This window comes from Prosopis cineraria, unplaced genomic scaffold, assembly GCF_029017545.1.
Source record: "Prosopis cineraria cultivar Desert tree isolate PC_DT_omini unplaced genomic scaffold, ASM2901754v1 PC2, whole genome shotgun sequence".
Classification (NCBI taxonomy): domain Eukaryota; kingdom Viridiplantae; phylum Streptophyta; class Magnoliopsida; order Fabales; family Fabaceae; genus Prosopis; species Prosopis cineraria.
This window is the reverse complement of record NW_026555333.1, coordinates 44,651,583-44,664,528: the sequence shown is the minus strand read 5'-3', so window position 1 is coordinate 44,664,528 and position 12,946 is coordinate 44,651,583. Positions and strand designations below refer to the sequence as shown.

The 12,946-nt window shown below is 28.3% G+C and overlaps 1 protein-coding gene across 1 annotated transcript; it reads left to right on the top strand.

The window, feature by feature from the left end:
* The first annotated feature begins 10,412 nt into the window (after nucleotides 1-10,412).
* On the top strand, nucleotides 10,413-11,017 carry LOC129298843 (uncharacterized). The gene has a single exon (XM_054937286.1). The coding sequence runs from the start codon at nucleotides 10,583-10,585 to the stop codon at nucleotides 10,787-10,789; it is 207 nt and encodes a 68-aa protein (XP_054793261.1). The 5' UTR covers nucleotides 10,413-10,582; the 3' UTR covers nucleotides 10,790-11,017.
* Nucleotides 11,018-12,946: the final 1,929 nt, after the last annotated feature.

Here is a 12,946-nt window from a genome sequence, read left to right as displayed (position 1 = left end):
ACGCATCAGCAAACAATTAAAAAAAAATTATTGAAGTATGAGTTCACTCACTTTGTCATCTTATCACCTGACCAAACAAATATCTAAGACTTGGGTATGTGAAAACCAAGAATTGAGGAGCCACTTGCTTGGCCTTTGAGGTGAAAAAAAGCAAATGAAAATGTATGGGTACATGTGGCGAACGACTATGACTGATGAATCATTTGGGACCACCAACCTCCGATGAATCAATGAATCCTTCGATGAGATATTAAGGTACAGTCATGCAGGGCCACTTCTTTCATGTGAGTCCACGTAGTCTTTCTCCTCCATTTTCAAAGGAAACAAAATATGACTTGGAAGCAAGTTTTTGTGGACGTTAGGGAAATTTCAGCCATGCTAAAACTCGATTAATTCAACCAGTTAAACTGATAAATTATTGAGCCATAAAATTTAATCATGACTCGTTTAATCATAATCCAATTACAACTTTAATCATTAACTTTTAAGCTAATATCTTAATCAGCTCAATGACCAATTGAATTTTTCATTCTTTAATTTGATTTCAACCACATAATTCTATCCGTACTACACTTATTGTCTTATTCCTTCACGTGTGAGCTAATGAGGCTATTTGATTTGGAAAAGTGTGTGTATTTAAATGCGAGATTTCATGTTTAAGTTTACATGAATGTAGAAAATACTTTTAAAAAAGCTATTTTCAATTGAGCTCGATAATGCTTGAATTTTACTCAATTAGATAGTCATATAAAGAAATGAAAATTTTCAATCTTCATGAATTATTATCCTGCTAAACCTAATTTGGTGCAAAAGAAATATGACAGTATACAATAATATTATCTTTCCACTAAACAAAATCTAGAAGCCTCAAAGAATTTCGAATAAAACTTTTGCTAACGTTAAGAAGGTATAACTAACAGATGGAACATTTGGATATTGAAAAGAATAAAACTTACAGGAATCCATTATGTCTCGTGATCATTTAATAAGCTCATCCTCCACTACAAGGTTTTCAATGGAAAAGAAGAATCAACAAGGAAAATAATAATAATAATAGATCCATGTATTTTGATTCTATTCCCTTTTTAGTTCCTATTATTTTATTTTATTTTATTGCTGTCTGTTATTTTTACTTCATCAAATGTGAGTTATTATAATTTAAATTTAAAAATGTATATAAAAACCCTCAGCTAAAACTGACGTAGTTGATTTTACTATAGCTATGTTAAGTCTTTTGCTAAAAATAAATTGATCAAATATGATTAAAACAAAAGGTGAAAGGAAAAAAAAAAAACTTTCTTTTATTTGTATAATTTAAACAAAATGCATTAGATAAATGTGAAATTAAGTATACATTAAAAAAATGGAAAACACATTTAAGTATACATCAGCAAAATTAATTTTGTTGGCATCAATACATAGTCTTTATGTGCCTTTTTAAAATTATAAAATAAAAACTAACATCGTGGATGGATCAATCTAGAGAGACTAAGAATAACAAAATAAATATTAAAAATAAAATACAATAAAAAATATAAGAATCTTCTGTCAACTCAATTGTCATATTTTTCTAACACTATATAATAAGTTTTTCAATTTTTAGATGTCACTGTCACAGTTAAATAGTCATTTGTTCAATTCCTACTAGGAGTGAGCAAAACCAAACCGAAACTGAAAATCAAATCGAATCGAATCAAATTTTATCTATTTGATTCGGTTTATTTGATTTTTTAGTTTGATTTGATTTTTTTATTTTAAATATTTCGTTGATCAGTTCGATTCGATTAGTAAAATTTAAAATCGAATAGACCAAACCGACCGAATTACATATAATTATTAATTTATAAATTATTTTATTTTTATTTTTATTTTTTATTTTAATAAAGAATAAAAAATAATAACATCACTTAAAACCCCATTTCAATCAGTTACTCTCATTAGTAGGTGTTGTGACTGGATTATGGAGCTATTATTTGATCGTCGGTGTTTATTTATGGTTGTTTATTTGATTATCCATGCCTTTATAATATTTGGGCTTTATGTCATATGGGTGTAATTAGAATGGGCTCATATTGAAAAAATCGAATAGAAAAAAAGGCCTAATTTTGTAGTGTTGTTTATTTTAATATTTAAAAAATGGGCCCAATTTTAATAGCCAAATATAAAACCGAAAAACCAAATTAACCGACCAAATCGAATTATTAAATTTCAGTTCGGTCCTTGTTCGGTTCGATTGGCTTATTCAGATCGATTCAGTTTTTATTTTTAGTGTTATTTAATCGATCAGTTCTGCATATTTTGAAACCGAACCGACCGATGTTCATCCCTAATTCCTACGGTACATTTCAAGATATTAATATTAATGCCCGACAGAAATATGGACACTGAATCCAAGGATTTTTTGCCCCCTGATTTTGAGAAATGGCTCCTTATGAATTCTTGATTCATTTTATATTCTTATTGAGTGATGGGGTGGGAAAATGTTTTGGCAAAAAACAAATTTCTCTCTGTTTTTTTTTGTTTGGGTTGTCAAACTAGAATAGTTCATTCATTGAACCATGAAATAACCAAATATTGTTTTAGTGAATGGGCGTTTACCTATTTTTTAAAATAAAATTTAGGAGAATCATATCAAAGTAGGTCTCATGATTTTTTTTTAAATGTCCATGGATGTGTTAAAAAAAAAAAAGTAACTTGCGGGCAGAGATTTTGGATTAGAAGTTAAGCTTTTGTTTTAAAATCATAAGCAGCTTAACAGTTTGAGATGATGAGTAAGATTGAATCTACAATTTTTCATCTCTTAGCTCCTTCCCAATATCAACTGGCTTTTATTTTTAATTGCATACAAATATTTTTTTTATCAAAAATAATTTTGCTTGAGACACAATAAAATCTTAAATATAAATATCCCTTTTAATGGAATGTAAACTTTATTTTATCATACTAGAATGGATTAGCCATTTTGCTAAATCTAATCACTAGATTCAATCAATCACCATTTTGTTAGCATTTAACAGGCTCCAAAGTTTATGACACTAACAAATGCGTTGATATGGTGGTTCATCAAAAAAACAATTTCGATCTTTTTATTTTTTTGTTAATTTATAACTGAATTCTGATTCTCTTACCTTTTGTACGGTTCTTACTGTAGCCATATATTAAAAAAAATGAAAGAAGAGTTCATGTGCACCGAAAATGGAAAAAAGAAGAAGAAGAAGAAAAATAAAAAGAAAGAAAAACATTGAGCCAATTGACTCTCAAGACAAATAGCCAGCCCAAGGAAAAGCTCTACTTGGGCTTTAACAATACGAAATGGTTCTATTCTTATGCGGCCCTGGATGATTTTTGTCTCTCTTTAAGTGACACTAGCAATATTGAGTAAAAAATATATTCACCTTCAAGCTCCACCCGACAAATTCAATTACACCAAAATTCTATGAAATGCTTAAATAAAATATTTATACAATTATAAAAAGGCCCTTATATTAATTATTTTAAAAAAATATATACAATTCATTTACCATTATCACCGGATCTGGTTGGCCTCCACAAAAACAAGTTGAGCTTTTACTTGGACTTAAGTGAAAAAGAAAAAATGTGTAATGTGTGTGTGTTTATGATTCTTTATTGCTTTATATCATGTCAATAATATTAAAATAAACTATAATTCATTGTTACTGTAATTTTGATATTTATATATGCGGGTTAAAAAATTTTCACTGTTTGTATCCCTTATGTGGCAATTTTCTTAATAAAAAATAGAATTTAGAAACACTGAGTAGAATTTGGAGAGAAAAAAAAATCCAATTAATTGTTGAATATCCCAAAAAAAAAAGAGGGTTTTATAATGACAAATCTACATCACATGAGGATAGAAGACCCATGTGGGAAAGGTGAAGAAAATGAGAATAGAAATGTTGAATATCCAGAAAGACCAATATATTCACCCCCAAATAAATCCAGAAGACTCCAGATTGAACCAGACAATGAGATATATTGTGTTATATACAGTGAACTTTGCTTTGATGTTTTCTGCTCAAGATACAGACCTGAAAACGCCATCCACGGACCACGGCCATGCAAATCTTTTTCTTTTCTTTTTTTTTACTACTTCGTTCTTAAAACTAACCTTATATATAAAAAAATTAAAAAAAAATGACACATAGGAAAAATATTACAGGAATCCAAATAAAATATGATAAAATTATAGGGCCCATTAATTATATCTTTATATCCTTGTTATATCAATTTCAGTTTTCATATGTAACTAAAAAGGTTTAATAAATGTTTGAATAATAATATTGAATTTATATTAGACGTGGGGGTCTCTTTCAATGGTTGGTTTCATTAGGGAGATACTTTGAGCTTTTGCTCTCTTCGGACATTCCTCCTTTCAAGAGCATTCGTATTCTCGTTAGGCCCACACCCATGAAGCCATGTTTCTTGCACATTGTCGGATGGTGGTAATTGATAAAACTTTGAGTAAATTATATAATTATATAAATTAAAATTTTACTAAAATATCTTTTGTTTGATGTTCATAATTTGAAGAATATATATTCAAATTAATAAAGCATATATGCATACAAAAAATTAAAATTGAACTGAAGCGCCGTGAATTCTTGTGCAACAAGTCAAAAAACTTGGGTTTATGTACGTGCCAACAATTATTTAATGATATTTTTTTATTTTGGCCAATGAATGATTTATTTTGCAGGAAAAGAGAGTTTGGTGAGAGAAACGTGAAGGGAATGGATACCTCCTTTCCTTTTTCTGTCAGGTAGCAAGTGAACTTTATACTAATGTACGTCTAATAATTCATCAAAAAAATTAATTTAATTGATACGAATAATACAATTTCTTTTTTAAAATTTAATGCAACGCACGAGACTCATACTAATTTAGAGAAATATTGTGAAGTTATATACTTTATTTGTTTAAAAATATAAATCTTTCGAGGTGTAGTCATTGTTTTTTTTAAAGTATTTCTATTGATGATAACTTTATATTTATTACAGGGTATTTAATAGAGACAAATATAAAAAAATAAGGTCAGTTTGAAAGTAAATAATTACTTTATTAGAGGGTGAGATTTAATTAAAAATACTTTACATTTTTTAATGGAGGGAGTATGAATTTATTTATTTATTCTTCTTATTTACAATTTCTCTATATTTTTTTTTAAATCTCCAACTGTATTATAGATGAGTTAAATTGGGAAGATTAAAAATGGAGCTTATTCAATATTATTTAATTTAATAAATTCGTTTTGAAAACACAAAAAGAAAGAGGGGAATATATACCTATGGCTCTTTTCCATTCTGTCTAACAGGAATAGTGAATGTGATGTCCAGCTCAGTATATTCTCAAATGGATGTGATGAATCTCAAAAAAGCTTACTCGATAATTTTCTGACACTTTCATGAAACATCAGTTTGTAGAGACAGACTTGTACATGAAAACTAAGTACAATGATTCAAACCATCCATTCCAAGCAAGGCTCATTATTTGATTCATCTTTAAAGATGCCTCTAGTCGTGCTTACAAATTATATGTTAATGAAGTTACTGATATATGCACACAATTTCTTCTTTTAATTAAATAAACACATTAACCTACCTAATCTCCTTTTCTAATTCATACTGTTGCAGCCAAAATTTTAAAAAGCACAAAGCAATCTAGCAATGCATTAACATTAATCTTTGTTAATAATTACTTGTATATTAGAATATGCAAATAGCTAGCTAGGATGATAACGTGTGGCAAGTGTTAAGGGGCAAATTGACGCAAATAAATTGTAATTGTGCTATATTAATTGTGAAAAATGCTTTGATGCTCCTCAGGTAAAATTTCAAGTTTAAGCCTTGTAATAAGAGAGAAAACCCAGTTCAACATCAATTTAAATTAATTTGCGATGTCAAAAATTAAATAGTTTTGACTAAAAAGTCAGATGGATGCCTCATGGATATGCCATCTAATGGAGCTATGAGAGATAAAGAAGTCACATATCTAATAATTAAAAAATAAATTAAAAATATATAAAATTTGTTATGTGTCTTAATAAATGTCTGAAACTATTTTGGTGTCAAGAATATATTTAATATAAAAAATTTAATATGATATAAGAAACATTCCTAATCTTTAGCACTTTCATGGAACCTCAGGTTGGAGACACAAACTTATATATGAAAACTAAGTACAATGATTGTTCAAAGCATCTATTCCAAGCAACGCTCATTTTATTTGATTCATCTTTAAAGATGCGTCTAGCATACAGTGATTGTTCTCTAAGGTCAGAGCTAGGGTTCAACAAGCAGTAAAAGACGTGCTTGCAATTACTTATTTTTTATTATTAAAAAAATTATCACTTTTAACTTATATTTTTTATAAGTAAAATTATCTATTTCAATAAATATTTATTTTATATTTTTTAAATCATCTTTCATAATTTATATTAATAAAAAATAATTAATTTATGGTTATGTTGATTGACACATGACATTTTAGTTTATTTTTATTTTTAAATATAATTATTATAGTTAATCAATTTTATTAAATTATATGATATAATTTTTTCTCTCACACATACACAGAGAGAAACAGAGGGAGTACTTCTTTCCATCCTTGATATAAAATACTTTTTGAAGTCTTATTTGGTCCTTAATATAAGATATTTTATAAAATTTGATGAGGCATTGATAAGTTATTTCAAGATAATCATATATATAATTCTATCATTTGGATCTTGCTTGACTTTAAAATTTAAAAGTAATGGGGGATTATTTCTATGGATTTTTTTAAAAAAACAATTAAGATTCTTAACTAATTTTAACCACTTTTCTTAATCTCGGTGATTTAATTAAAAACATTTTATAAATAGGACTAAAAGGAGTATTTGCTGAAGAAATTTTTGTTATAATTTTTGTGCTAGTGTGTTGAAAGATTAAGTCCCACATTACTCAATAAGAGGAGCTTCAAAATGTATAAGTGCTCAAAGAGTGAAATTGGCTTACAAATAAGTCAAAAAGATGAGTGGTCTCACGCCCATGAAAACAGCTAATGTCAGCTAATTCAATTAAAAATAAATGATTAGTCCTTATTTGAATGAAAATTACAGAATAAATTAATTCAACTATATCAATCATTCATTCGATAACCACTATATTTAATCTATTTTTGATTGTAATGAAATAATGGGAGGCATAATATGTTAGACTTATATGAACAAAACTAAGTCATTAGATATTAAAAAAAAAAAAATTCTGTACCGAGTGAATAGAAAAATCATAACCCAACGTTACTTCCATGATTATCTTGATTGTTTTGCAAATAGGTTACAAGTGTTGAAATTCCAACAACTTATTGCAGTCACATGTTATGAGTTGTCCGGCGTTTCAACTCACATTTTTTTATATATGTGTACATAAAAATATAAATATCTACATATATATATATATATATATATATATAATACATATACATATTTAGCTTAATATAGGATATTTTATAGTGATAAGTAGCCGTTGTAGAAAATGACGTTAAGCGTGGAGAATAACACGATGATTAGGTAACGTCTAAGAAGTAAAGGATGCACCGTAAGGGACCACTTGATCCCCCTTTTGAGCGACCCCGTCAAAGGGATGTAAGGTCAGTTTTGTCATTTTGACGTAAATACAATCAAAATAAAAGTAACTGAATTTTATTATTCTATATGAAAATGCTCATCTTATCGTGTTGTAAGAGTACATTAAAAGAGTATTTCCGCCAATAGCAACCTGAATTTGTTATGTTAAGTTCAAACTAATTGTATTTGCCTACTTGGAATAGTTAGGAAGACAACCTAATTACTTAAATGATTTATTAGTATTTTTATTTCATTATTTAATAATATTTATTAGTTACTCTTTTTAACAATTGTTCAATGTTTAATAATATAACTAATCAAGATTTGAGTATCGCTGTGGACAAAAGTGAGAAATTCACAATTTTTTTCTTATGCAATGTTTGAGTTCTCATAGCGTATTTGGTTTTATTATTTTATATTGAAAAGTATCAAAATCCTATCCTGTGATTTTAGTGGCTCTCAACGTGAAACAAAACAGATACTTAAACTTGATATTTTGTTAGTAAAATTACATATAAGTTCATGCAAAAAAATTAATTACTATAAAGTTTATTAACAATTGACCATACATTGTCAATGATTTTAATTTAATTGTTAATAAATTTTGCAGTGATAACTTTTTTTATAAGATTTTAGCATAATTTTTTCTATTTTGTTTGGATTAAAAAATTAAAAAGATAATAGAAGCACAATTGGAGCAAAAACTTTTCCCCTCTTCTGACAAACACTAAGATCTTGTTTGATTATTAAAAAAATATAATAAATTAAAAAAATAAAAATAAATTAAATCACTTTTTGATATAAAAGGGGAAGGGGAGAGGGAAGATAAAAAAAGAGAAACAGAGATAAAAGAAGGAGGAGCGAAGGAAAAAAGAGAAAAAAAGCTGAAACTTTTAAAAACTCTTATTCAATAATATTAAAAAATTAAATATAAATAAAACACTTAGCTTTATGTATAGAGCTCTAAAATAATAAAATAATAATAATAATTTAAATTTAAATTTTAAATTCTAAATATAAATTTAATTTTAAAAATATTAATATCTAAGATAACAATAAAATAAATAATAAATTTTAATTTTAATGGATAAAATCTTTATTCAAATATTCATAATGGATAATTCTAATATCTTAAATAAATCATAACTATCTTAATTAACTATTATCTCATATTCCATCACCTTTCTTTTTCATAATAAGTATGATAAAGTTATTAATATATATTATAAATGTAAAAATTATTACACCTTAAAACATATTTTATGAATCATGATTCTCAACTCTATAAATCAAATTACCTATCTCCTTCATGAATGTAGTCACTTATTCATTTTGATCATGTTATTTTTATTTTTATTTCTTAATCCATTTAATTTGTTTACCAACGGGGCCTTTGCTCTATTGGTAACAATAAGTGTACTAGTTTAATTAAATCTGAATCTTAAAAATATAATATTAAAAGACATCAAACTCCTTCCGCTCAATTAAATGTGAATCTTAAGCAACTGAATGATCTTTCTAGAAAACAAGATGGTAAGACTATTTAATGTAATGAAAGAGACGAAGGCATGTGCACATGACGAGATAAAAGGAATTTGCAACACAAGAAGAAACAAGGACATAACATTATGAAATGTGTTGTCTAAATTGCTTGCGAATAATGTCTCGCATCGTGGGTATACGTGGCAGGCATGTCCTAATTACAGCACTAACAAGCCTTGATTTGGGTGACCTCCATTATCCACCTCGTACGCGACAAAAAACGCCGGAAACCTGCTCCCATGTAATCCGCTTCACCCTCGATTCCGTGAACCACTTCTTCATACCGTTAAAAAAAAAAAAAGGCAGTTCTTCGTTAAATTATTGTATTTTGGTTTTATTTTTATTTCTCTCCTAATGATGATCACATTTTTTTGCCTGAGTGATCACGTTTAAAAATTTGAAAAATTAATCGCATTGATCTCTTTATAGTTTTTATCACAATACTAGATTGCTTACTCAAGAATTTTAGATGATAAACAATAATTAAATATAATAAATATTGTATATTTTATCTTGTGTAAAATATCAATGATGGACGATCCAAATATCAACATATATTAATTTTAGTGAAAGGTATTTGTTTCTAGAATCAAAATTTAAACTCTCATTAAAACTTGATTTACTCATAATTATGTTTTTCTAGTTTAGAGTGAAAAAAATTTATATTATGTTTGGTTAAAAAAGAAAAGAGGGAGAGGAATCCCCTCAAATTCTTCCAATTTGAAGAGGGCTTGGAAGGAAAGGGCGGGAAAAGTTTAATAAATTTTTCCTCTTATTTACATTGCCAAACAAAGGAAAGAAAAATTTTATGAAATTTTGTTTCACTACCCTCCAACAAAACAGGAGTTAACGAGTAAAGGAGGGTAAGAAAGATAGACATAATTTTATAATTATATTATTTATTTAAGCCATTTTATTTTAACTTTTTAAATTGGGAGTTAAGGAAATTGATTCTGTAAAAAGAAAAGGCATGTAAAATTTTATTTAATTAAATTAATATAATTTTATTAGACAAAATATATATGATTAGGTGTATCTGTACAAGAATTTATCCTCTTGGCCACTGTCCATGCCAGCTCACCTAACAAAAATACAAAATTAATAAAAAAAATAACATACGGATGACCTTTTTACTTTGCCCTTAATCCTTCTTGTGTAATTGTGAAGACGAAACTACCCTTTGCTCCTCACTAAGTGACAAAAGTACCCTCCTTAAAAAGGCCATATCGAACCCTGTGATCTTCGGCCAGCCAAAGCCAGCAATTTCTCTTCCCCCTGAAGCATCCAAAGCATCCCATTCCCTTCCCACTCATCCATATAAAACGCACCTCACCTTCCATTTCGTTCTCTGCATATTCTCCAAAACGACACAAACCCACAGAGAGAGAGAGAGAGAGAGAGAGAGAGAGAGATTTGATGGGGTCGGGGAAGGCGACGAAGGCGATATGGCTAAAGAAGGTGATGAGGAGGCCGTGGAGGTTGTCGTCGTTTCGCTTCAAGAGATTGGATCTCCAAACGACCATCATGGACACCGTCGTTTTCAAGATACTCTCTGTCGTTGAAGCCGTGGTGCTCGTATCTACCCTCTGCTTCTTCTTCCTCTGCTGTGGTTGCCACTTCTGATTAGTATCTCAGTTTTCTCAGTTCCGCCTCTTTCATCTTCATCATCTTCTACTTCTTCTTTCCTTTTTAATTTCATTCATTTAATTTTTACATAAACGCTTCTTCTGTTCCGACAGTGGGGCTGTTTTGTTTGTCAATAAAAAAAGGGCTTCTGTTTGTAATACTATTAATTAGTGATGACACTTCTTTTTGTATACTTAATTATTATAAATGAAATAGCTTAAACAAGTGCCTTATAATCCGTGTAATTTCTGGCTTTCCGTTTCTGCTTATATTCTATCATTTTCTACCATTGATTTCATTCAATCTTCATTATTCATTATCAATTTCATGGACAATTCAACTTCTTGCTTGTTTCAAGTAAATTAATCGATTAATTGTATCATGTTCGATTATTAAAAATCACATAATAATTAATTTTACTTAAAGATGCTTTGGTAACTATTAATCAAGTTCTTGCTCTACCTTTTTCCTCTAGGTAATAAGACAACTAAAATTGAACTGAAACCCAGAATTGAATTGTATCAAGTTTTATCTCCTTGATTCAATCTATTTAGTTATTCAATTCAATTTAATTTTTTATTTTAAAAAATTTTAATTTATCAATTTGATTTGGTCTGTAAATTTTAAAATTAAATAACCTGAATTGACCAAATTTTCATACAAATATATATTATTAGCCTATAAATTATATATAGTTTATTACTCTAATTTATTTTATTTTTTATACTTTTAAAAAAGTATATACATAAACAATTTACATGTCTAGAATCCTAAAAAGTTGCATAATTCATTAGTCTTTTCTAACTTATGTCTGCCAAGAATTTTCATATTTTTTTCCTATACAATTTCTTTATAATCTCATTACACACACAATATGCATAGGTATAATATTTGCCTGTATCAGGTCGAGAAGAGGGGCCAACGTTCATGCTAACCAAATCTCATTTTCATGCATATAGGTGCCTTCATTAATTTTTTTATTAAAAAAAAGACAATGGATAAAAAATAGTAACATAGGTTTAGGAAACCCAATACAAAGCCCAAAATTAAATTAATTAACCGAATCAAATTGTTTATAAGTTTAGTTTGATTCAATTCAAATTTTAAGTGTTGTTTATAAAGTATTGAAAATCAGACCGGTCCTTAAATCAATCAAGGTAGTGGGCCAAGGGTTAGTAGTTAAATTGAGAGTTAATCTGAAGTCAAACCAGTCTTAATTAAAATATTATAATATAATTTATATACATAAAAGTAATCATATTTAAATGTAAACAATGAAAATTTAAATAAAAATTATTAGTTTTACTCAAATACCCAACAATAATTTAATAAAGAGAGAAAAATCTTACATATAAGAACAATCACAACTAAAATTCAATGAACTAGGTTAGGGGTAAAAAAAAATTCAATGAATTAGGTTAAAATCTCAATAAACAATTAAGTAATTTAATTCAAATAACAAATAATAATAAAAGAAACTATACCTACGTGATGATGATAGTAAGTACTGATTTTTGACCGAGTTAGGCGAAAAGCAAAAGTAGAATAGGCAAAGCAAGAGGAAGGGATAGGTCAAATCCAAAGTCCAGAAGTGTAGATAAAGATGAGCAATGTGAAGCAGAGATTAGCAACAATGGTAGAGACGAGCTCCAGCTCACAACACAGATAGAGATGGTGAGGTTTCAGAGAAGCAACTCCGACAATGAGAGACAGTGAATCAATGGTGATGACAAGTTTTCAAACAAAAACACTCTAAGAAGAAGAAAACTTTGATGGCGAAAAGTAGAGACGGGAGGTTTTAGGCTTGAGTTTTTTCTTCTTTTTTTTAAAATTGTTTTAAAGCCAACGATGTCGTTTGGAGCTTTAGAAGACAAAAAAATATAACCCGACCAACCTGTTGGGTTACAAAGGGGTTGACCAAGTCACCTCGAGTTGGCCTGGGCTAGCCATGCTCTTAGTTTGGTTAAAAATTAGATTATTAACTGATTGGTTCATCGAGTTATTCGTTGGTTTGGTCTGAGTTTTCATTCACTAATTGTTTGGCCAATTAGTTTTATATATTTTGAAACCAAGCCTAATCAAACCGACTAACATTCACCCCTACTAGGTAATGTTAATTTTGGTTAATTTATTAATATGAGTATGAGTTTATTT